We start from the raw sequence: 25,967 nt of genomic DNA on the forward strand, positions 1-25,967 counted from the left end.
TGTCGTGCGAGAACGCCAGGACGACGACCGGCGCCAAGTCCTGCTCGAGCACCCGCCTGCGTTGCTGCGTCGGTACACCGCGTCGCTGCTCATTGCCTGCCAAGACCGCCTCCCTGGAATTTCGCCAAGTACACCACCGACAAGACCACACGGATGCCCGAACGAGTACCGAACGAAATGCCAAGACCTACGTGAACGACTTCATGGACCGACGAGTACCACGACGACCGTTGTTCACCAAGTACACCTTCGGATGGCCAAGTTCCTCTTCAAATGTATGACTACATGGTGTTGCGCCAAGTACCACGATGGCCGGAGCCCTCGGACCCGTCAAGTCCGTCTACGAACCGTGAACAACTACCGTTATCCGAAGAACCGCGGGACACACGTGCCGTGAACGACTACCCTCGCCGTGGATCTGACCAGTTCGCGAGTACGAATACTTCCCACTACGACCCATGAACGTCTACTTCCGCCGACATCCCATCGAACCGATCCGCTTTGAAACGCACGCTTCAAAGGTATAACTGCCGAGAACGACCATCCGAGAACGAATGCATGTATTGTATGAGATGCCCATGTTTGCACCATGGTCGAATCGCTGCTTGCTCGGTCCTCCTCATTTGCCGCTAACCCATGGGAACCCGGCTACTGGGATCACCCCACCATCTTGCATGACACGCTCACATCACTTTTCCTTTTGCACCGGTATCAACATGAGCTACCGGAACCGATATGTTGCCGTGGCACCATTTTCGGAATCATTGTCGTGGCACCCCTTTCGTTTCCACCACGATGACTAATGCTTCATAAAATGCTCTTATCAACATTTTCATAAAACTTGCATAAACTTGCATATGTCATCCGCATCATGATAACAACATTTAAAAATGGTTATATTTGTTGTTGCATTAAATTGCTAATGCACATGAGGATTTACCGGAATTGTTGTTTGATATTTCCGGCCTCATTTAAAATGCCTAGCTGTGTATTTTACTCATGTTTCACCTCTTGCCATGTTAACCAACATTTAATTTTGTTGAGTACCTAATCGGGAGTGAACTAAATAATGGAATGTGATGTTTTGTCAATATGCATCCCGATGCATATTGAGCTCCACTTAATTTGTAGCATTGTTTGTGCACTTTTCCATGCCATGAATCATTAAACCGGACATGCATCATACTTGGTTGTGCATCATGCCATGTTTATGTGATGGTTGTTTACTATGTTGCTTACTTCTTTCCGGGTTGCTTCTCTCGTTAGCTTCGGTTTTGTTCTCGAGTTGTGAGGATCCGTTCGACTACGTCTGTTTGTCTTCTTCATGGACTCGTTCTTCTTCCTTGAGGGATCTCAGGCAAGATGACCATACTCTCGAAATCACTTCTATCTTTGTTGTCTAGTTGCTCGCTCTTTTGCTATGCCGCGATACCTACCACTTTTTATATCATGCCTCCCATATTGCCATGTCAAGCCTCTAACCCACCTTCCTAGCAAACCATTGTTTGGCTATGTTACCGCTTCTGCCCAGCCCCTCTTATAGCGTTGCTAGTTGCAGGTAAAGATGAAGTTTGTTCCATGTTGGAACATGGATATTGTTGGGATATCATTATTATATCTTATTTACTTTAATGCACCTATATACTTGGTAAAGGGTGGAAGGCTCGGCCTTATGCCTGGTGTTTTGTTCCACTCTTGCCGCCCTAGTTTCCGTCATACCGGTGTTATGTTCCTTGATTTTGCGTTCCTTACGCGGTTGGGTGTTATGGGAACCCCTTGACAGCTCGCTTTGAATAAAACTCCTCCAACAAGGCCCAACCTTGGTTTTACATTTGCCTCACCTAGCCTTTTTCCCTTGGGTTTCCGAAGCCCGAGGGTCATCTTTATTTTAACACCCCCCCCTCCCGGACAGTGCTTCTCTAAGTGTTGGTCCAACCTGAGTGATGTTTGGCGCCCCCTGGACAACCAGGGTCTATGCCAACCCGACGTCTGGCTCATCCGGTGTACCCTGAGAACGAGATATGTGCAGCTCCTATCAGGATTTGTCAGCACGTCCGGGCGGCTTTGCTGGTCTTGTTTTACCATTGTCGAAATGTCTTGTAACCGGGGTTCCAAGTCTGATCGGGTCATCCTGGGAGAAGGAATATCCTTCGTTGACCGTGAGAGCTTGTGATGGGCTAAGTTGGGACACCCCTGCAGGGTTTGAACTTTCGAAAGCCGTGCCCGCGGTTATGGGCAGATGGGAATTTGTTAATATCTGGTTGTAGAGAACTTGACACATAACTTAATTTAAAATGAATCAACCGTGTGTGTAGCCGTGATGGTCTCTTCTCGGCGGAGTCCGGGAAGTGAACACGATTCTTGTGTTATGCTTGAACGTAAGTAGTTTCAGGATCACTTTTAGCTTCTCGACCGTGCTTTGCTTCTCTTCTCGCTCTCTTTTGCGTAAGTTAGCCACCATATATGCTTAGTGCTTTGCTGCAGCTCCACCTCACTACCCTTTCCTACCCATAAGCTTAAATAGTCTTGATCTCGCGGGTGTGAGATTGCTGAGTCCTCATGACTCATAGATACTTCCAAACAGTTGCAGGTGCCGATGATACCAGTGCAGGTGACGCAACCGAGCTCAAGTGGGAGCTTGATGAAGATCTTGTTCGTTGTTATGTTTCTTTTCCTGATGATCAGTAGTGGAGCCCAGTTGGGACGATCGGGGATCTAGCATTTGGGGTTGTCTTCTTTTATTTTGGTTCCGTAGTTAGACCTTGATTGTATTTTGGATGATGTATGTTTAACTTGTATTTGTGTGAAGTGGCGATTGTAAGCCAACTCTTTATCCCTTTCTTATTCAGTACATGGGATTGTGTGAAGATTACCCCTCTTGCGACAAACCTACCATGGGGCCATGCCTCTAAGTCGTGCCCTGACACGTGGGAGATATAGCCGCATTGTGGGTATTACAAGTTGGTAATCAGAGCCTTCCCCGACTTAGGAGCACCTGCTTGATCGAATCGCTGACGTTGTTGAGTCTAGAAGAAAATGTTTTGAGTCTTATGATTATATATATCGGAGAGTAGGATTCTTTTTACTCATCAGTCCCTTCGTCGATCTGGTGAGGCCTCCTGACGTAGAGTTTTGACTCTTCTCTCCTTAAATTTCACGATTTTTTTTTAGGATCACGCGGGTATCTTGGAATCGTTCCGATGATTTTGTGACGAGAACATTGTTCTTGGTGCCTCCTGACATTTAGGGGTTGTGGCAGTGTCCCGAGGAGTTGAGCTCCCGTTTCTATATAAGCAATTATAAAATAAATGAGTCATATGATTTCCCACAGATAGCCCTTAAACTGAAGGGCAAACCCATAGGAAAGCTAAGTGCAGGGCTCTAGTCCGAGAGAAATGGCAGTACCATACAACGATCTCAAAATAACATGAAGCAAATGCATGCTGGTGCAGGCGTGCAGCACACCATTACTCATTCCCACTTCAACTACTAGCATACATGCTTCAAAAATACAGTTGGTGTGGCACTGAGTGCCTTTCGTATAAAATCCAATTTATCTTCTAAAAAGATCTATCTAAAATACAGTTCTTCAAGGTTCAAGCACCGTGTGGCTTCAAGGAATATCTAACGAAAATATCTAAGTCATCCCACGACTTTAAGAAAGGGGCAGGCTCAAAATCTTACAGACCATACATCATCCATCGACAAACCTCGGCTTTCAGTGGCCTGGCCTCCAACTTTACAGTATGCAAGTTGCAATTTTTTGCTACAACTGGATGTCATGGTCCAAATGTAGTAAAAACTAGCGCCGAATATGCGGGGCGCACACCGTGCCCGTGGCAAGCCTCATTTATATTTTGAATAAATACTTCAATTTTATTTTTATTGCATGCAGGTCTTTTTTCATGTTTAATTGGTTGGACTTGTTTTGTTTTGTTCGGGTTTTATAGGAAGGAAGGGAGGTGTAGGTTCGTTTTAGCAAGATTCATTGGTGCAATAGGTTTATTTATAATACGTTTACATCCGCTGTAGTTGCTATTATTGTCCTTGCATATAGAAATGCTTGTCTTGTTTTTGTATAGAGCGACAAAGACCATTACCAATGCCGTCCATTTCATGTTTCTTGTAGATCATGCTTGAAGTTTTGAACGAACCACGATTTATTTACGACAAAGAGTTAAATAACACATGTGCGATGTAGAACAGATCATTCTAAGTACGGTGCAACAAATTGAAAACCGATTATTTTTAGTTTGCTGCCTGCGGGTAAATCATTAGTGTTTTGTCTTTGTGTAATTTCTTCAGCATGTGAGGCCTGGCGACATTCAATAAGGGAAGCAGAATCAGTGCTATATTGTTTCTTAATTGTATTGTAAAATATACTCTGACTGTCTATATCTCATTTTCTTGTGACTGAGGCATTTCATTTTTCTACGAAGCAAAATTTGCTTATGGTGGGGGTTGCAAGCAGATTATTCTGGGATGCATCAGTTGGTACTTGGTAGTATAGTTTAAAAAATCAAACCGGGTAAGGTTGTCGGTTTAGGTTTTTACCGGTCTGACCACTGGTTCACCAATTCGGTTGTCAGTTTTTAAAGCAACAAAATAATATGTATTCTATTAAAAAATACACCAATCAGTAGTGAAAAAATGTTTAATCGGAGGTGACCGCCTCGCGTCCCAGTCCTCCTGCTCGACTACTCCTGGTCTGGACTCTAGATCGGAGAGAGGCAACTGGAGGGAGGCCTGGTCAATTTTACAGGAGCGGAGGAAGAGTGGTGGCTCAGAACAGCAAGACACGAGAGTGGCAACACCAGCTGGTGATCTGGTGCCGCATGGAGTGGTGAGGAAGAGGAGGCGTCGGCGCACCAGAGTGTCCGACAAGGGTGGCACCGAAGGTGGGCGGCTACGCTGATGGGGTTTGTTTGTGGACAAAATCAAGAGAAATGCTCCAAATTCAGCCGAAACCCTACCAAAAGAGGGGTTTCCTTCCTTTACCGATACTATATGAACAAGGGATGATCCACATGAGAGCAAGAAAACTTTTCACATAAAATCAGAAGAGGTATCCATATATGAATCGGTTTAGAATTCAAAGATCAAGAAACCGTAGTGCTAAAGATTAGATGCGCAGATTCAACTCTGTAGTCAGACAGTATGCCTTCCCCTCCAGATAAAGATCGGAAAGCTTGCTGCATAATTCGTGTAACGGCGGGATCAGCACTTGAGACGGTGGCTACTACTAAGATTGGCTACCCGTACGACAAATGCGGGACAGAAATAGGATGGCCATTTCTGCATCATTACAAGACGGGACCTATTACATACTACCTGGTAATACAGGGTACGTTAGTTGTAGGTGCACAAGAGCGGCAGCCAACAAGAAAAGGAATGCCACGAAAATGTACTTCCAGTTCAGGAGTGTTGGCTCAATAGAACGCACGGTCTCAAGAGTGCAAGATTCATCATCAAGCACAGCAGTAATCCCAGCTTCCTTCTCTCCAATAAGAGCGTCAGCCTTCACCTAACCATACAAGAAATATGTCAGCTTTTGCCCTTCTTTTTTGGCAAGGGTACAGGTATCACAGTTTGAGGCTCAACATATTGATCATACTGTATTAGCCAAATGTTCAAAGAGTAAAAAGGTCTAAAGACTAGGAGCCAGGGATAGGAAGTTCAGGGTTTGAGTCATTTCCTACAACAAATGCCTTCTCATGATGCAAACAATTGTCCATATCATGATATCAACAGAAGTGGGAAAGCCAAGAAATTTGCTGCTTCTACAATTTTCACGACAAAAGCAAGACATCCGAAGAAGAACTGACCTTTGTCTGCATTGATGAAGAATCCAGAAGTACTTCCTCTATTACACCAGTCGGCCTGAGTTCACCTTCATTAGCAGTAACCTTTTTGCTTAACAAGGTGCCTTCATTGACATTCTCTTTGCATTTTTGAGTCAACATCCTGTTCTTCCTTGTTAGCGTGACAATCTGTAAAGAACAGACATCAGAGAGAGAGCTGGTTCAAAATACACTAATTATCGTAGCTCATATACATAAACATCAGAGCAAGCCAAACTGTAAGTAGGTTAATATCGAGGAACAATTCCCAAAGAAAAACATTGATAAAGTTAGGTCCATTGTGATGTCTGATGCCAGGGAAGGCTACACAAAGGGATGGGAAAGCCACACGATAACTTGTAGAGTTACAAACTGTAAAAAGAAGATACTACTCCCTCTGTTCACTTTTATAAGGCGTTGTAGCATTTCAGACAGTGTACAAAACAGCTCAATTTTAGTTGTCTGAAACGACTTATAAAAATGAACGGAGGGAGTATATAATATACTTTATGCCACGGACATGCTTGCATAAACAGATGCCAACCAAAATTGTAAGTAGGTTATAACTCTATAGTAGAGGGAAAACCGATGATTCCCTTAAAAAATGAGCCTGAATGGTTATGGACAATTTTTTAAAAACATGTAAGATACTCCCTCCCGTCCTTTTTAGTTCGCATATAAGATTTATCTAAAGTCAAGCCTCGTAAAGTTTGACCAACTTTATAGAAAAAAATACCAACATTCACAATGTGAAATCAGTATCAGTAGATGCGGCATGACTTAAGTTTTCATATTATATAACTTTAGCATGGTGGATGTTGATATTTTTTCATACAAATATGGTCAAACTTTATGAAGTTTGACTTCAGACAATTCTTATATGCAGAATAAAAAGGTTATACTCCCTCCGTCCCAAAATAAGTGTCTCAACTCTAGTACAACTTTGTACTAAAGTTAGTACAAAGTTGAGACACTTATTTTGGAACGGAGGGAGTATCAAGTAAATGATATCAACATAGAGTTGGGACATGCAACATAAATGCATAATGTTCGTCCTTGTATAAATCCCTTTATTGGATTTTAGTTAATGATTTTACCCTTCAAGAAGTGCTCATCATATCATGTTCTCTTTACCAAGTCAAAGCATTGGACACATTTGTATCCTTGTAATCGAACACGTGCTTCGTGGTCTCTTTACCAAGTCAAAGCATTGGACACATTTGTATCCTTGTAATCGAACACGTGCTTCGTGATCAACCATGTAGTTTTTCAGCTGCTTGAGATGAACTACCACAATAATTGCTGCTGTATGCTGGCAAAGCAATATTTCAGTCCACGCATGATATCTTGATTCGACACCAAACTAGTGCTTATTCTGTACAATGCCATACAGAAAGCACATATTTTTTGCGGACATGTATATTCACAGCATTCAAAGTACATGCATGCACATTAAAAGAGAATAGTAGAAGTAAACTTTCCATAATAACAACGTGCATACCTGCAGATGAAGGCGTTCTCTTTCCAATGCAAGTTTCGCAACCAAGTCAGTGATGGTCTTAGTTTTAATACCAATATCTTTTGCAGTGGACAGCTTTAGTTGGTTAGCTTGGCGTAACGAGTTCTCTAGACCTCCAACTCGACCTCTCAGAAATGATATCTCTTCACTAAGCTCGAACTTGGTATCTGTCAACAATGTACATTTTGATTCAGCATTCTCAGCCCTGGTTTCAGCTTTCAAATACTTATCCTTCAGATCTTCAATCACATGTTGCATATCAGAGATTGAAGACTTTAACATGCTCTGATGTTCACTAATAGCCTCAACTGATGCCACTGTATGCTCTAACTGAGCTTCTGTCTCCATAAGATCCATTTCCAATAAGCCTGCCTTATCTGACCCCCGAGTCTTCATATGATTTAGCTCCCCATTAAGTTGTACATTAGTGTGAGTGAGCTCTGCACACCTTGCTTCGGCCTTTTGTGTTCTACTTTCTGCTTTGGAAACAGCATCTTTAATATCATTGATTATATTCCTAAATCTGCTTATCTCAGATGGTGACATATTCTGCTCTTTTTCATTTCCTTCTGTCGATACTGTTACGAACTGCAATTGGGAGCAAGATTCCCTCAGCCACTCCTCCAGTTTCTGAACCTTATGCTGTAAAGCGAAGAACTCAGGGGTCGACAGCCTTTGCCTCTGCATGGAATCCTGGCTGGCATTCTCCTCACCGCCATTTTGCATCATCTCCAGTGAGCCATTCAAAGCATTTAACTGCACCAAGCTTTGCTCTAGCTTTGCTTTAAGATCACTTTCCCTACAACCTGATGCACTTAGTTGGTACTGCATGGTATTAATTCTGTTAACAAGTTCCTTTGACGTTACAAGAAACAACTCGGAAGCATTTTCTGCTGCAAACATTCTTTCAGAAATCGCTTCAACCGATTCCTCCAAGAAATACGACCCATGTTCAACATGATGCAGCTTCATTTTCAGCTCTTCCACGAGAACCCCCAAATCACTTAGCTTCTTTTCAAGATCTAATTCATTTGCTATCGACTGTTCTAACATCTGAAGAACATTCCTTTGGCCCTCAGCCTGGATAGTTGTGTGAGATGAAACGTGTCCATTTTCATATGCACCACCTTCACTATTTCCTGTAAAAATGCAATGGTCAGGATATGGGTAGAGTGAACACTCACACTAATATGGCCTAAAATGCTTGAAACCAGCTTTACGGTGGGAAGGGTCTAGGGCTTTTTCAAAGTTTGCAAACTCTCTTCTAATTGTGGCTATCACCTCCTGCATCTGCTTCAAGGAGTCCATGGCAGCATGTAGCTTACCCTTCAACCAGCCCTCTGACTCTTCCCCGTTAAGCTTCTTTTCGATGTTTCCAATATCGATTTGAATATAACTGATTAACCTCTCCAACTCCCTGACTTCTGCATCTAGAATCCCGTACAATAGGTCAAATTCGAAAGCATTCTCGAGCGACTCAGTCGAAAGTGACCCAGGGTCCAGCATGAGAGGTTCAATATCATTTGCTCGGTCAGCTACCTCCATCACCAGCATCTCTAAATTCAGTAACTTCTCAGAGCCAAATTGAATTTCGAGGTCCACCCTAGACATGACATCGGCTGGGTTTCCAGCTCCATTTGATCCATCTCCGTGCAGCAGAACATTTTCATGGAAACAATAATTGCCCTGAGTGCTCTGAAAGTCCATGATCCCTCTTCTCTATGCCTCCTACAATAACATATGGGTTCATCTCATGTAAAGAAAAAAATATATAAATAAGACTTTCATTTCTTCAAATATTTGAGGGAACTAGGATAGAAGCAAGGCAAGCAAAGCCGCAACTCCACCACGGCGCATCAACTCCCCAATGGACTGCCAAAAATTCATACTATTTGGTAGGAGCGGTTAAAAGTACTCACACTATGCTCTCTTTTTTTGCTGTAGACTAAAATGAGCTGATTATAGGTTACGCGTTGTGCCTCGGGCCAGCTGGCTTGTTAGGTCCATAACATAACTGGTCCGGCTTGGCTCTTTAGCTTATAGAAGAAAAAACTTGGTTCTGGAAACAAGTAGTAAGATGTTAGTCCCTCCATTCACAAATACAAGATGTTTTGGATATTTCAATATGGACTACATACAGACTGAAATGAGTGAGCAAACACACTAAAACGTGTACATAACTCTATATACATCTGATTCAGAAAAAAGTTACAACATCTTATACTCTCTCACTTTTTATTTACTCCGCATATTAGCTTTGACTGAAGTCAAAGTTTATAAAAAGTTTTACCAAGTTTGTAGAACACAATATGAACATTTACAGGAACATATTTATATGATGTGCAAATATATGCAATGATGAATCCAATGGTATTAGTTTTGTGGTGTATATTTAATATATTTTTGTATAAACTTGTTAAAAGTATATAAAGTGACTTTAGACAAACCTAATATGCGGAGTAAATAAAAACGGAGGGAATATTTGTGAGTGGACGAAGTATCAAGTAAATATGCCTTAATTTTGAAGAAATCTCGATAAAATTTGTCTGGACTCGATCTTATCAACCTACACACACCTGTATAGAGTACACTGACACTCTGGTCCGAATCGTGGGCATACGTGCATATCCCTAGCTGACTCCTGGCTGGGTTTGGATATGCCTATCTGAGTCACAATCACGCGAGAAGCTCGGTGCGACAAGGATCCCGCGGAGGCCAACCGGCGCGCCGAATGATTTGGCAAGGACTGGGCACGGGCAGTGGGCATACACACGGACACATGGCGCGGCGGCCGTCGAGCGCGAGAGAGAGGTCGAGGGGTGAGGGGACGGGAGGGGAGGGGTTAGATACCTTCTGCTGCACGCGTGGGGCGGGGGGGGACGAGCGGGTCGGTGTCGTCGGCGTCGCCGTGGAGGTCCCGCGGCGGCCGATGATGCGGCGTCGCCGTCGCGATCCCCGGAGGAATGGAATGGAATGGAATGGAACGGAGGATTTGTTGCGAACGGAATGGGAGGGGGAGGGGTTTACCGTTTTCGCTGATTCGTCGGGTGCGGGTGCGGCCGTGTGGCGCCGTGGGAAGAGGAACGTTGGAGAGTGGGGCGTTGCACGAGGGGGTGATGTGGCGCGGACGTGGCCCGCGTGGGTGGGACTGGATGAACTTGATCTATTTGATGACTTTTGGATAAACTTGATCAATTTGATGACTTTTGGATAAAGTGTATGCATGATTAATACTCCCTCCGTTCCAAATTAGCTGACTCAGATTTATCTAGATACGGATATATCTAGACATGTTTCAGTGTTAGATACATCCGTATCTAGATACATCCAAATCAACTAATTTGGAACGGAGGAAGTACGTATGAATTGTTGGATGAAATATGTCTATATTTGTAGTTGATTTGTTGCATAGTAAGGTTCATTTGAATCATTCAAATGATTGATGAAATCTCGTGCAGTTTGTCGAAATGTGTGCCATAAAGGATGAACAAATTAGTCGGAAAAACAAGGAGTTAAATATAAAGACTTCGCTAGGTATTTTTAACTTCTCGTATTTGAGGAGTTAAAATTTGATGTCATTACAAGATTCAGCCATCCCAAAATATGCATATCAAATTTATGTCTCCTGATCGGCCATGGCTTCAAGAACGATGATGGCATCCTTCTTGTGTCCTTTAAACTATCTCGGACATGTTGTAGGGCAATTCTTTCACTTCCAGTGCATGCAATCAATTGCCAAGTATACCTGAAAACTCACTTGCTTTGTTCATCTTCAGAAGTTGTTGAATGTCCTGAGCATTGGGTTCTCTCAAATACTCCGGCTCAAACACTTCAATCACCACATTTGCAAATTTCTTCATACAAAAGATTAAAATCCTCTCCCATTGCCAAGTTATCATCAAAGAAATCTGTTTGAACACCCTATGTCATCATGCATAATGCCGCTATCACCTTTTGGATAGTGCCACGTCCAAGATCTCCTGAGCAATTTCTCCTCTGCTCAAATAACCGATCATGCTACTTCACGTAGTTGGTAATGTGAAGGAATAAATTCGAAAACATCCTAAACCGACAACAAAAGTATCGCTTTGGATACATCAGATTGGGATTGAAATAGTTGAGCACCAGTCTATTGTGCCCATCTTTCCTCAACCTACGAATCACCTCTCTGCCGACAACAGAACCACCATGCCTCTCTTGTTCTTATGCATGTACATCATCGTAATCAGAGCAAAGTCCTCGTCTTTGTCCATCTCATATTCTTCTTTAGAGAGGAATCATCCCACGGGAAGGATATGAACGAACCCATCTACAACACAATACTTTCAATTAACCTACTCCTATATTTCAAAAAAAAAACGAGTAACACATTTCTTTTACCTTTGAGGATTTTTGTCGAACACCTAGTGCGCAAGGAGGAGAAATCCGACCGGCTGCTCATCAGGGCCAGTTGGTCGTCGCGCCGGCTACAAGTGGCCTCGGGGTGGTCTTCTCGGTCTCCACCCTCGCAGCGTCGTCTGAAAGCCAAAAGCTCCAAAGGAAAAGCGGTCTGGCTCGGTTCTGGTGGTGCCGCGGCGGTAAAGGTGGGGGAAGGGCTGCGAATGGCTGGAATCAATGCAATTCGAGGCGAACATCAGATCCTAAATCGACGAGTCTGTTGCAGCCATCTAGTGGGATTTGATGGCTAGGCCACGCAGCGGAGATATCGCCGGCGACGATCACGGGGGAGAGGCGGCAAGAAACTTCCAGGTGGCAGTTGGGTTGCGCACGGCAGCCGGTTGGACTGCTGCAAATATGCAGCACTTGAGGGCAAAAATATGGAGCTGCACTAAAAATTTGCATTGCAATTCTAAGATACATCAAACTATTTTTGGCCCGTACGCCCTAAAAAAACAGTTATTTGGGCACTTGCCCTTTATACAGCATCTGTTAAATAGATAGATACTCTAATGAGATGGACGCATACCGTTAGTGCATGCTCTGACCAGAGAATGATTCGCGCTTTTATAAACAGGCCATAAAAATCCAAAAACATTTGGACCTCGCAAGTCATACCACAATGCTATACAAATCATCAACTGAGGGGCACACAGCATTGCAGCAAGTTGCAACCTTCAAAACTGAGACTCGTGAAAGGGTTACACCAACAGTGGATGCTGCCAATAACATCCAACAAATATACCATTTCCCATGCCGAATTACAGCAGATCCCACGGGGAATAACAACACACACAGACAACGTTGACAACATTCTGGACCAGTACCAGTACACTCACCGGGAAAAAGAGAACTCTTCCACACACACAAAAATTTCAAACCAAAATAGACAGATTCTCCACAAAGTACAAAGTTCATGTTTCTACTATATGATTTGATTTGGCGACCTTCTCTTTCCCATCACACCATCAACCTACACATGGACGAACCAGGAACCAGCTTCATGGACACATGACACCAAGAGACTCATCATCCTCTGACAGAAAAACTCTGGTAACCAAGCATTCCTTAGAACGACGCCATTTGGCTCCTGAAATTTGGTTTTGACAGAGAATGAAGGTTAGAGAACCAAAAACTATGTTTGCGTGTAAAACCAAACAATCAAATCACATGTCCACAACACAAGCGGATATAACCAATTCAAACAGGAACTGTTCTGGAGCAAATGACACATCAGGTTATTCCAAACAAGGCACCGCAAACAAGAGATGCTTGGAACAAATAAGTGATCAACAAACTAGATCAAATCATAACATTCAACAGCTTTCTGATGTTCCAGGTTCCAGACAAATCATATCCCCCCAACCATGCTTCGTGTAACCAAAAATACAACATATTTTCTGCTATAAAATAATTGGTATTATGAAGTCTTAGGGCTTCTGTAAGCTTGAAAAACAGACGCATAAAGGAATGGCAGTGTATTCTTCACGTGCTCTGCAAGATTGTAGCCAAGGAAAAGAACAAGCAAGCTTGGCAAGGTAAAGAAGACAGCGGAGAGAATATCAGGACAACAACAAAGGCAAATATGCAAGGCTTCCATGGTCCAATTCGAACTCAGAAATGTGGCATAGAGCATCTGCTTTTGGCTGTGCTGGTCACGGGAGGGTGTTGCAAGAGCCGAAATTTTACCAACCAGTATTGGGAAATAAGTTTCTAAGTCATGGTAAGAAAAGTACCCCATTTTTTACTATGGCAGCTGAAGAAAGATGAACACCTATTGTAGAAAATTTCTTCCAGCAAGCAATTGGATTGCTCTTCCTAATTAAGCAATAACTGCAGCATTCTTTTCATGAAAGCGAGGTTTTTTTGAAGATCTTATCAGATAGTACTTCAGAAACTAGGGCATGTCTATTGTTGGTGTAGCATGAATTAACAAAGCATGTATAAGTTAAATAGTCAACAGCTCAATACCCATCCAAAACCCTTCTCAGGAAAAGTTTTGCATACTCCTCCTGATCCGTTAAAATCTATCCTTAGCATCACCACACACATGGAGATTCTACTTAACACCAATACTTATTACCACAAATAGTCAGACAGAACTATCTGACACATAAATCTATCTATCTGATATCTCATCTGGAGATAGGTGCATTACATTACTACTTTTCTGTCCCAAAAAAATGAAATGAATAACATGAACTAAAGGCATGCATCTGAACACATTTTTCTTTGTTTGGAAAGAAGCATCTGAACACATATGAATATATGAACGAATGATTCTTATGATCTTATCTTACTGCGGGAAATCCAGTTAGACCATGCATTGTTGTGTTCCAGCTAGCTTAAAGAGCAAGTAGTAAAAGGGACGTGAATTTCTGGGACATGGTGCCACGCGAGGATGTTATCCTGACCGACAGATGCTGCTATGCGATTAGCACTTAATATGGTGATTAATTGATTACTGCGGCAATACATAGAGATAGGTGAGCGACTATACAACGTATGTACATAATACCAGTTTGTCCTCTTGCCGAAATGAATGTCTTAACTACTGATACATAAATGCAGGAGGGGGGTCTAATGAATGTTGTAGAAAGTGTTCATTTAAATGAGCAGCCGGAGTGGGGTGCAACGTCTTAATAGTTCACTCAATGCGCCTGTGGACTCATGTGATTATGATTATATTTGATTTTTGTTTGCTTAGCTCGACCATTGTTAATGCATGTCTAGCTAGACTAACAACCATGGGCTTCTCCCTCTCCCCTCACATGGCCATGGAGGTGCCCTGTTGTTCTGAACCACACCGCACTCATCATCGGCCGCATGTTTGGACAGCAGATTAGGGGAAAAGAGCGACCTCCTTTGGCTGATCTATTGGGATAGAGGAGCTGATGAACAGTAAGGTATGGAGGTGGAGCACATGAACTGACTGTAAGAACTATGCAAGGAAAATGAGGGAGACGGGGAGCTGCTCGCTGGATAGTGGATGGGAGGAGGATTAGTGAGGAGCTACGGGATGAGATGGGCTGAAGAGAAAATGCAGAGTGGTGGTGCAGGTTGCCGTTGGACATTGCTCCAAATAAATGAGAGATTAACTCTTCTTGTCAGCCTAGTCGGTCCGGTGCAATTATTGTTCTCTGAGATACGCCCCTAATACCATCTTTGTGAGTTGCATGAAGAAATTATACATAATTTATGGTATGCAAACCGCACGAATCTCTGAGTTATTAACGTCCTAGATATCATCCTCGCATGGCTGCATGTCCACTCGTGATTTATCGGTAGTAAAAGGCACTATATACCGCTCTGCTCCTATCTGGTAGGATGTAAATGGAGTGAAAAATCTAATGTGCAGCTTCTAGCTATAGACTGCTGAGGACAGAAGTTTCACTGGAAACTAGTAAAACACAGAACAATGAAGTCAGAAAAATAATCTGTTTATATCACCATGACTATCATGATACCTCCCATTTCCAGGTCAAGTGCACTCGAAATTAAAACACTGAACACAGAAGTTTGAAAACAGAATATGTTTTATCATGCTACAAGCGCTAGTACACTGAATTGAAGGAATTGGGCATGCAGCAGGTGTATTTTTGACCTGAATGTTTAACCACGTGCAAGCTAGTGTATTTTTTTTCATAAACACAAGTGCTTAAACCAAACCATACAAGGTTAAACCGCAAGCTCGTATAAATTTTCTTCATGAATACAAGTGCTTGAACCAAACCATACAAGACAAGATCAACAATTCTATCCATAATTGCTAAGCAAATGGCATGTTTTATATGACAAGGAGGGAACACAGCAAACAAACTTGTACCAACGAATGACTTTCATCTTCCAGATTTTGAGGACATGTATGAAAATGTATTACTATCTCAAGGAAAAAAAGAACGGAAAGGAACAAGTTATTTACCTAGACAATGTTGGCATTATAGGCAGCACAAAGCTGAAGAAGAGCACTTTTGTTTGCTGGGTCCACATGCTGCTCAATGACAGGACCAAACCTTCCAGGAGACTGTGCAGAAAGTGAGGCCAAGGATGTCACCAGAAACTGCTTTGGATCATTTATGTCTTTCAACAGATAATCTTCACTCTTCCCAGCATACTGAAGGCGTACAAATGAGACAGAATAACCTGATGTCTTCTGATTATCCACCGCATCAGCTCCGTCATTTTGCTCTTGTTGTACTCCATCTTGCTCCGTTCTAGACAACAGTGTGACAATGCTATCAAGCAATTTACCCCACGTTTGGGCTGCAGCAGCATCCAGCAGCACCGCGGACTCACAAAGCAACTTTGTTGAGGCAACTGCTGTAAGCTTGATTTCAAGAGAACCTTTGATCAACTTGAGATTGGGAATCCAAAAACGCTGAAGAATTGTGGTGAAGAGATTCGGCTGAATCGTATCAACAGAACTGACAAGAACACCTGGCCCATACTTGACTGACACCAAGGACATGACCACCACAAGAGAATTCACAAACTTCACTGCTTGCCTAGTCTGTAAGCGAGTAAAGAGAGCACTCCATATCTCACTTATGTGTGGATTGATAATGTCCAAACCAACATTTTCCACTAGCGTGTTAAGCATGTAGAATGCAGAATCTTCCGTGCTGCTGCGTGAAACTAGACTACGGAATATCACTAAGATATTTGGCAGCCTACCTTCTTGGTTAAGCTCATTTGGAATTTTCCGAAGGAATGCTCGCAGCAAGCGAACCAAGGCAGGAACACATGGTGGTCGATCCCAAGTAGCATTGCTGAGCAAGACACCAAACAGCTGCATGTAATTCTGCAAGAGAGGTGGTCGGCTCAAATTGACAAGCTGTGCGAATATCTGAAAAGAATATGGCCAGAACTCTGAGATGTCCTCAACTAATATCCTCTGGAGTACTGGGAAGAGGCTTGCCTCAAACAAAGGTACCAATGCTGGGTCTTGTTCACCAGCCTTGCCAATCACTGCTGCCAGAGCTTCAAACAAGTAATGATTAAAGTCAGGGTTCTTGGGGTTATTGCACACTTCCATCAGAATGCCCACAAGACGAGCGGTTATCTCATGAACAACTTGGCCAGCGATAGTTGCGATCCCCAGTACTCTCATCAGGCACTTCATCAGATAGGGGTTCTCATAAGAATCAGGATAACCTAACGCCTTGGACAGGCTCTGAATAATCTGCTGGGCAAAAGAGTTGATATCAGTAGCCACATAGCGTGAAGCTCTTGTCACTACATTGACCCCTGGTACCTGGACAACATCCTTGATGATCAGCAGGTTCTCGATAAAGATCGCAGCATAGGAATGGACAACATTGGACTCGTGCGTCAGGAACCTTGTAACACTTGGAAGCAGAGCCAGTGCGGTGGCTTTGGGTATCTGATCCTTGAACTCCTTCAAGAACCTGAGGACTGTTGCCTTCAGCATTGGCTCAGATTCCCAATCAGGGGCCTGCAGCTCGGGCACAATCACAGATGCAAAGAAGCTCTCCATGTCAACCACAGGTGTCCCACCACCTGTGGCACCAGGCTTCTGCATAAGAGCAATAACAAGATATATCGCAGCGTCCTTCTCCTTCCAGTTGTTTGCCCTGTCAGCGGCATATGCAGCCAACATCTGCTGGACCTGCGCTGATACAAGTACAGCCACCTGTTCCCGGTAGTTCGCGGCTAGCCCACGCAGCAAGCGGCACGCAGCACGCCTCAGTGTATCGGTATCACTTCCCTCTGCATCACGCCTGACATATTCCACCCAGTTCCCCTCAAACAACTCCTCATCCTCGTCCCGCAGTCGCAGGTTAGGCACAACAACGCTGTCACATATCTGTTTCATTGCATCAGGAGTCCCGAACAAAGCATGGTGAACACTCTCGGCGACTGTTGTCAAGAACCTTATCGCAGTCACGGCAAGCTGACCACGGGACGGCGAGACTGTCGGCGCCATGAGGAGCCCCCACACGGCCTCAACAAACTCCTTCAAATATGCCCTGAACTCTTCCTCATACTTCTCCATGTACAGCTGCAGGTTATCACAGACAGCAGCTCGGAGCGCATCTGGAGCACCATCTGCCTCTACAGGCGGAGGGTAGGAGGTGGTGAGGAATGCACGGAACTCTGTCATCCACTCACGCATGTGATCCTCGAAGAACTCCGGCAGGTCCACAGAGTTGAGCGAGTAGAAGATCTCGCAGCACAGACGAAGGCACTCAAATACGGGGCGGAGTTCAAGTGGGCTTGCGGCGACTGCAGAGGCCTGGAGGCGGCGAGAGGTGGAGAGGAAGACCTCGAGGAGGGGCGCCGCAAAAGTGTCTAGGCAGTACTTGAGGTCGATGCGGAGGGTGTTGCTGTCGAAGACGTTGCGGAAGCGGGAGAAGAGGGAGAACGCAGCGGCGAGGAGGGAGTTGGTGGCGGGGACGTCCCCCGCCGAGAGGGCGTTACCGAGCGAGGAGACGATGGACGGGAGGAGCGACTCCCATCTGGCAGGGAAGTCGGAGGCCGCGGCGGCGGCGAGGGCTTCGGAGAGCTGCGACTGGATGAGCGGCGGGGCGGTGAGTAGGAGCTGGAGGATGTGCGTCTTGATGATGACGCAGTCGTTGGGCGGGAGGTGGTCGGCGTCGTCGGCGTCGTCGGCGGGCTTGGGCCAGCGGCGGCGGAGGAGGTTCTTGAAGTGGACGGAGGCGGCGAGGCGGGCCTGGAGGTCGTGGCGCGGGGAGGAGGCGAGGCCGAGGAGCGCGAGCGCGAAGCCCGGGGTGGCGGCCGCGGCGGCGAGGCTCTGCTCGGCGGCGCGGCGGGCGGCGGCGTCGGGGGAGAGCGTCTGCGCGAACCAGCCCGCTAGGGTGTCGAGCATCTCCGGCGGCACCTCCATTATCGCCGCGATCTGGGGCGGCTAGGGTTTTGGGTGGGGGGGATCGGGGGGACGGGGGTGGAGCGGCGAGGTAGGGTTTTTGAAAATCTCTCTCGTGGGGAAGAGGGGAACGGGGTCGGTAGGGGAGAGAGGAAGAGAGGGGCGCAGGCGCTGTACTTTTTTATTAGGGTGAGGAGGAGTGCTGGTTCGATCGAACGCAGGGAAAAATGGAAAGGGGGGACGACGGGAGGGTCGGTGTTGAAATTGGGCCGTGAGGAGGTAGGGCCTGTTAGCCTGGTTTCTCTAAGAAAAAGAAAAGGGCGAGCTGAGGTAGTCCGGCAAAGTATTGGCCCAGATGACCAGAGAAAAGGATTGGCCCAGAATAATGGCTGACACACCAGAGAGCGTCAGGGAACGCTGAGCCTCGCCATGGGAGCATCTTCTTCGATCCAACCCCTAAAAAAAAAATCTTCTTCGGTCCAAAAATACTAATGTTATCAGTTATCACCCCTAAAAAAAGCTATAAAAAATGTTATCTCCAAAGTTGAGATTTGCCAACATTTGAATGTTGCACCCCAAGCCCTTTCTGATGAATATTTAGGTCTTCCAGCAATGGCGGGGCAGACCGTAGTGACTGTTTTAGCCATTATTGGGGGTAGGATCATGCGCCATTTAAAGGGTTGGATCCCCTCAAGCCTAGATAACCTCGAGCTGAAAAAGTTAATGAGGATCATCCAATGTTAATGAGGATCAATGATACATTATCCCCTCGAGCCCAAAGGTTATATTTGCTGGTGGAAATACCAAGGCAAAAAAGTTAACATTTGGTCTAATCCTTGGATCCCCTCAAGCCCAGATAGGAAGGTAAGTACTCCACAGGGTAAAACATTTTTTACAGAAGTAATTGAGCTCATTGATCTGTATTTTGCACTGTTGAGATGCACAACTCATACTGGATGTGTTTAATTCAGTTGATACCCAGAGAATAATGCAAATACCACTGAACTTTGATGCTTTTGTTATTTCATTGCATGGCACTTAAATAGAAATGGTATATTTTCTGTTCGTACCGCCTACCAAGCTGAATGGATAAACAAATTTGGGAGCCATGCAAATTTGGAGCAAGACAGGGGAGCTTAGTGTCGGTGTCAAAACCGGCGGATCTCGGGTAGGGAGTCCCGAACTGTGCGTCTAGGCGGATGGTAACAGGAGACGAGGGACATGATGTTTTTACCCAGGTTCGGGCCCTCTCGATGGAGGTAAAACCCTACGTCCTTCTTGATTAATATTGATGATATGGGTAGTACAAGAGTAGATCTACCACGAGATCAGAGAGGCTAAACCCTAGAAGCTAGCCTATGGTATGATTGTTGTTCCTACGGACTAAAACCCCTCCGGTTTATATTGACACCGGAGAGGGCTAGGGTTACACAGAGTCGGTTACAATGGTAGGAGATCTACATATCCGTACCGCCAAGCTTGCCTTCCACGCCAAGGAAAGTCCCTTCCGGACACGGGACGAAGTCTTCAATCTTGTATCTTCATAGTCCAGGAGTCCGGCCGGAGGTATAGTCCGGCTATCCGGACACCCCCTAATCCAGGACTCCCTCAGTAGCCCCCGAACCAGGCTTCAATGACGACGAGTCCGGCGCGCAAATTGTCTTCGGCATTGCAAGGCGGGTTCTCCTCCAAATTCCGTGTACCTGTTGAATAGTGTCTGGTTTCTTGTAAATGTAGCGCTCCTTGGCTTCTACGCCCAATAATGGCCGTCTTCCACGTGTCAAATGAATACGAAAAGTCAGGGTGTTTTTATATTTACACCCCTAGCCACGTGAATGAGCCGCCTATTTAAGGGGACGAGGATTTAGATCCAAACCACACCTTCTCCCCTCCGCGAGTATTCATCAGAGCGTATCCGACAGAGGTCCATTCTATCATGGCCGACCGCCGCAGCTCCTCCTCTCGCCCTTCTAGCCCTCAGCCTGGAGATTGGGAGAGATGCTCCATCCTGCACAGCGAGCTAGTGACGCTCCAGACCAAGGGATTTCTCCCCCCGGCCTATATGGTCCCGGTTCGAGCCGGACTTGCCACCTATAATGGCGGAGAGCAAGCGGAGAGAGTCCCCAATCCCCCCAAAGGAGAGCGGGTATGCCTTGTCCCTTACTTAATAAGAGGGCTCGGATTTCCAATTCATCCGTTTCTCCGGGGGCTCCTGGATTTCTATGGCCTCCAGCTGCACAACCTCACGCCTGCCTCCATATTGCATATCGCGGGCTTTGTAGCCCTTTGCGAGCTGTTTTTGGGCTGCGAGGCTCATTTCGCGCTGTGGAAAAGGCTATTCTGCCTTGTGCCCCGTTCTTAGAAGGGGTCAATGTATCAAGTGGGCGGAGCCGAAGTGTGGCGCATCGTCGGGACCGGATATCTATCCGGAACCCCAAAGAAGGCGTCCGAGGACTGGCCTTCGGAATGGTTTTATATAGAGGACGCCCCGCTGCCGGATCCTGTCCGGATCGGCCTCCCTGAGTTCGACAGTGCTCCCCTAAAGAAGCGCCTAAGCCGGCGTCCACGGAGCCCTCAGAGGGAAAGCGACAAGGACGTTCTTTACCTGATGGGCCGGATAAGATTGTTAGCTCATTCCGGGCTGACCATGATCGGGGTCATGACCGCATGCATCATGCGAGGGGTGCAGCCGCTCCAGTATAGAGGCCACCCCACGTGGGACTTCAACGGGGAGGACGACGCCACCCGCCACGGCCGTAAGGGGTCGGATTCGGCTGCCGCTCTAATAAAGATCTTGTCCACTTTGTATAAGGGAGAAGAGGAGGAATTTCTCCGTGTCAACCCACAGGGTGGATTTTCTATGTACAATCCCCCAAGTTGGGTAAGTGGACACTTTTACTTGCCCATCCGTTTTATATTCCCATCGTTAAATATTCAGTCTAACGACTTCAACGCAGGAACTGTGCCAGGCTGTTAAAGAAATAAACAGTCCTCCTCCACAACCCGAGGATCCGGGACAGTCCCTCGACACGGCCTCTCAAGAGGATCCGGACTTATCTGTGGAGCTGATTGATGGGGTGTTTCATCAATTGAGCAAGGACAACGCCTTGGTGGCCATTACGGCCGATTACCCAGGGCTACTCCCAGCCTCACAGGTAACTGAGACCGAAGTCCCGGTACTTTGAAAAGGGATCTATCCTCGCGTGTTTTCGATTGCTGTATGACAACCGTGTTTTGCAGGGGAGGTCCTTGAGACGGTAGGACGAGCCTGTGGCGACTAGCCAACGAGGGGCGGCAAGGCCCCGCGGGCTGAAAAGAAGTGCGGTCCGGACTAAGACGCCGGCGCAAAGGTATAGTGTGCCATTTTATTCCCAGGTGTTATTCCTTCAAGGCATATTAACGCTCGTGCTCTCTTCAGGACGAAGAGACCTCGCCGGACTATATCCGGAGAGGTTGCCAATCGCGCCTCCACCAGCCAGGCTCCAAAGCCTGGTCCGGAAGCGGAGGCGAACCCATGGCGCGCACCGGACGCTCCTCCGACAGAGGATGCGGACAGGCTGTCTGCCACCAATTCCGAGGTGGAGAGTGCCATGAACCGCAGGCGTTGCCGGATAGTTCTTCGCGACGCTTGTTTCTCCCAAGAGGCATTGGATGCCTTCAATTCGGGAGATGCGTACCTCCGTGCCGCTCAAAATGGTCTAGTCAGAGCCACGGAGCAGTATATAAAAGACATATGGGTAAGAAAATTTTGGTAATTATATATATACCAGTAGCCCCCGAGACTTGAAACAGTTAGAATAACTGATTTAAGGATCATTTGTTATGCAGGTTCTTACAGAAAAGAATACCCTACTGTCCCAGGAGCTGGAAGAGTGCAAAGCCCAACTTGAGGCCGCACTAGCCGCGGCAGGGGAGCCCAAGGAGACCCCCTCTGGTAATATACGCTTCGAAAGATGGGTATTTTGCGAAGTGCGGCGTGGGTGCAAATCTGTCAAATGAAATTGCAGATGGCGCCGAATTAAATCCGGAAAAGCAGCAACTCCTACGCCAGCTGAAGGCTGGTGAGAGTGTGCTGACAAAGGTGAGGCGGGAGAAGAACGATCTCCAAGATGCCAACACCAAGCTGGGCATTGAACTGAAGGACGTTCGTGCCCAGCTATTGGACTCCGTTAAGGAGAATCAGCGGCTTCGACGCGACATATTTAGTAAGTGCTTAAACGAACTTTGAAAAAAGAGTTCGGCGAGGAAGTCGACTAACAGAGTAATGTCTGTAGGTATGCTAACAGGTCGTCCTACAGAGAAAATGCCCGGTTCTACGGGTGACCTTCTTCCCGAGCTCTCACAACTGCACGAGCGAGTTCGGCAGGTGATGTAAGGCGTCGCCCAGGCCTTGTGGCCATCCGTCTCCATGCCCGAAGGCCTTGGAGAGCTTGTAGAGAAGCTGAAGGGAGCGCGGCGACGCTTCCGATTGTGGAAGATGCCGGCCTGCCGTCAAGGCGCCAGGGAGGCCTGGGCCATGGTGAAGACGCGGTACATGAAGGCCGACCCAAACCACATGGCCGAGGTTGGACCCGTGGGGCCCGATGGGAAGGAGATCCCTGTGAGCTTAGTATACGGCCAAGTAGAATTGGCCGCTGAGTATTCCCAACAGGACTGTAAGCTAGACAGCCTGTTAGATGGTATTGAAGAGGAATACAATCAGTCAGATTGACTATGTAATTTTAATTGACATGTGTAATGCCTTCTAGCCGGATTGTAGATCGTTTGTCATGGCCGACCTTTTCGCTTCAACCTCGGGACCTGACGGTCCGGAGTGTGCCCGAATACCCTCGTAGTTATATAAGAACCAGGGTATGCATGGAGACCAGGCATAGGGGTCATTAGTGCTTGAACAGACAAGTGCCCAACTAGTTATGTTATATTACATGATTAGTAAGAAATATCTTCCAGGGAGAATAGTTCCGTTAGGGGTTCCTTTCCCTGGGAGGCATGCCCTAAAGTGCATGTCCATTCTGCAAAAAGAGACGCAGGAAAAATATCTGGGGGCGTATAGATAAATAAGTGAAAAAAAAGATCATCTTTAGTTCACCGACCGAATATTCCCTTAAGAACGCTAGCTTTCGGCTTCACCCAGTCTGAGGTACACATCCGGCTGACCCGATAGTAACAATCGCAGAGGTGCTCCCTTTACCACCTAGCCGAACAATCGGGAATGTAGGGGTAAGCACAGGAGCCAGGCAACCCAGCTTGGCCAAAACTTAAGTCATATCGATGCATATAATGGTGAATAAAAGGTACATGCGGAAGTGTGACACATGTGTTGGGCATGAAGCCCGTATAAATAAGCTTCTGTTTAAAGAAGCCCCCAGGTTTAATGAGCGCGGATAGCGCATCACTTTATGAGCCTTTAAAGGCTATAAGAGAGAGAGAGAAGAAGAAGGAGAGAAATGTAAGACAGAAAGTATATAAAAAATGGACAGAGGAAAGAGACGAACACAGAGTCCGGCGTTAGGCATAGAATCTTCGGAGACGGGCTGCGTTCCATGGGTTTGGCTCGAGTCGGTTATCCGATGCATCTCGCAGGCGGTACGCTCCACCAGTTAGGACTTGGTCAATTATGAAGGGACCTTCCCACTTGGGCTTGAGTTTGTCCTTTTTCTTATCCGGCAGGCGTAGAACTAATTCGCCAACGTTGTAATTTTTGGCCCGTACTTCTCTGCTTTGGTATCTTCGAGCCTGCTGTTGATAGAATGCGGAACGGGCTTTTGCCACGTCACACTCTTCCTCCAAGGCGTCCAAACTGTCCTGCCGATCGATCTCGGCTTCTCTTTCTTCGTACATGCGCACTCGAGGTGAGTCATGAATTATGTCGCAGGGCAAAACTGCCTCTGCGCCGTACACCATAAAGAATGGTGTGTATCCGGTGGTGCGATTCAGCGTGGTCCACAGCCCTCAGAGTACGGAGTCGAGCTCCTCTACCCAGTGTGTATTAGATTCCTTAAGGGACCGCACTAATCTGGGTTTGATGTCACTCATGATAAGACCATTTGCACGTTCGACCTGGCCGTTAGTTTGTGGGTGATAGACGGAAGCATAATCGAGCTTGATGCCCATGTTTTTGCACCAGAGTTTTTACCTCGTCGGCCGTAAAGTTCGTGCCGTTATCAGTGATGATGCTGTGGGGGACGCCGTAACGGTGTACAACCCCGGATATAAAGTCTATCACCGATCCGGATTCGGCCGTCTTAACAGGCTTGGCTTCTATCCATTTGGTGAACTTATCCACCATGACCAGTAAGTATTTTTTCTTGTGGGTTCCGCCTTTAAGGGGTCCAACCATGTCAAGCCCCCAGACCGTGAAGGGCCAAGTGATGGGGATAGTTTGGAGGGCGGTGGGTGGCATATGGCTTTGGTTTGCAAAAAGCTGGCAACCGACGCATCGTTGGACTAAGTCTTGGGCGTCTGCCCGGGCCGTCGGCCAATAAAAGCCTGTATGGAAGGCCTTGCTTACAAGGGACCGAGCTGCAGCGTGAGACCGCCGAGTCCGGCATGAATTTCAGCCAGGAGGTTCCGCCCTTCCTCTTCGGAGATGCACCTTTGAAGGACATCGGTAGTGCTTTTCTTATAAAGCTCTCCCTCATGGACTTTATAGGCTTTAGATCGCCGCACTATGCAGCGTGCCTCATTTTAGTCCTCGGGGAGTTCCTGCCTAGTAAGGTAAGCGAGGAATGGTTCTGTCCACGGGGAGATGACGGCCATTATTACGTGGGCTGAAGGTGTTATTTTATTGGCAGAGCCTCCAATTATGTCAGGGTGTTCGGTGTCGGGCAGTGCGGCTGGGTCCGGGCTGTTATTGCCGGGTTCCCCTTCCCATACTACGGATGGCTTGAACAGCCTTTCCAAGAAGATGTTGGGGGGGGGGGACTACATCGCGTTTTGCGCCGATGCTTGCCAGGACATCTGCCGCCTGATTATTTTCCCGGGCTATATGGTGAAATTCGAGCCCTTCGAACCGAGCTGACATTTTTAGGACGGCGTTGCGATAAGCTGCCATTTTTGGATCCTTGGCATCAAAGTCTCCATTTATTTGGGATATTGCGAGGTTCGAGTCCCCGTGCACCTCTAGGCGTTGAATGCCCATGGATACTGCCATCCGGAGACCATGTAAAAGGGCCTCATATTCGGCTACATTGTTGGAGTCTGTGTACATTATCTGGAGTACGTATTGAACTGTGTCTCCTGTGGGGGATGTCAAAACGACGCCAGCCCCTAGACCTGCCAACATTTTGGAGCCGTCGAAGTGCATGACCCAGTTTGAATATGT

General features: G+C 46.4%; 2 protein-coding genes across 5 annotated transcripts; both read right to left on the reverse strand.

Moving 5' to 3' along the window:
- Nucleotides 1–5,030: 5,030 nt before the first annotated feature.
- Nucleotides 5,031–10,471, reverse strand: LOC125543454 (WPP domain-interacting tail-anchored protein 1-like). Of its 4 annotated transcripts, none has more exons than XM_048706812.1 (6): nucleotides 10,210–10,469; nucleotides 9,279–9,418; nucleotides 8,571–9,087; nucleotides 7,342–8,498; nucleotides 5,826–5,990; nucleotides 5,031–5,524 (listed from the first exon to the last, which is right to left on the reverse strand). In XM_048706812.1, exons 3-6 carry the CDS (start codon nucleotides 9,064–9,066, stop codon nucleotides 5,321–5,323), a joined length of 2,022 nt encoding a protein of 673 aa, XP_048562769.1. In that variant the 5' UTR covers nucleotides 9,067–9,087; nucleotides 9,279–9,418; nucleotides 10,210–10,469; the 3' UTR covers nucleotides 5,031–5,320. The 4 variants fall into 4 exon arrangements, with proteins under 4 accessions (XP_048562769.1, XP_048562772.1, XP_048562770.1 ...); XM_048706815.1 differs by having other exon boundaries at nucleotides 8,685–9,087; nucleotides 10,210–10,468; XM_048706813.1 differs by lacking the exon at nucleotides 10,210–10,469 and adding an exon at nucleotides 9,936–10,188.
- A 2,026-nt stretch (nucleotides 10,472–12,497) lies between these two features.
- LOC125543455 (exportin-2) lies at nucleotides 12,498–18,799 on the reverse strand. Its single transcript, XM_048706816.1, has 2 exons — nucleotides 15,719–18,799; nucleotides 12,498–12,886 (listed from the first exon to the last, which is right to left on the reverse strand). Exon 1 carries the CDS (start codon nucleotides 18,662–18,664, stop codon nucleotides 15,719–15,721), a length of 2,946 nt encoding a protein of 981 aa, XP_048562773.1. The 5' UTR covers nucleotides 18,665–18,799; the 3' UTR covers nucleotides 12,498–12,886.
- Between the last annotated feature and the right edge of the window lie 7,168 nt (nucleotides 18,800–25,967).

This window comes from Triticum urartu, chromosome 3 (assembly GCF_003073215.2).
Source record: "Triticum urartu cultivar G1812 chromosome 3, Tu2.1, whole genome shotgun sequence".
Classification (NCBI taxonomy): Eukaryota; Viridiplantae; Streptophyta; class Magnoliopsida; order Poales; family Poaceae; genus Triticum; species Triticum urartu.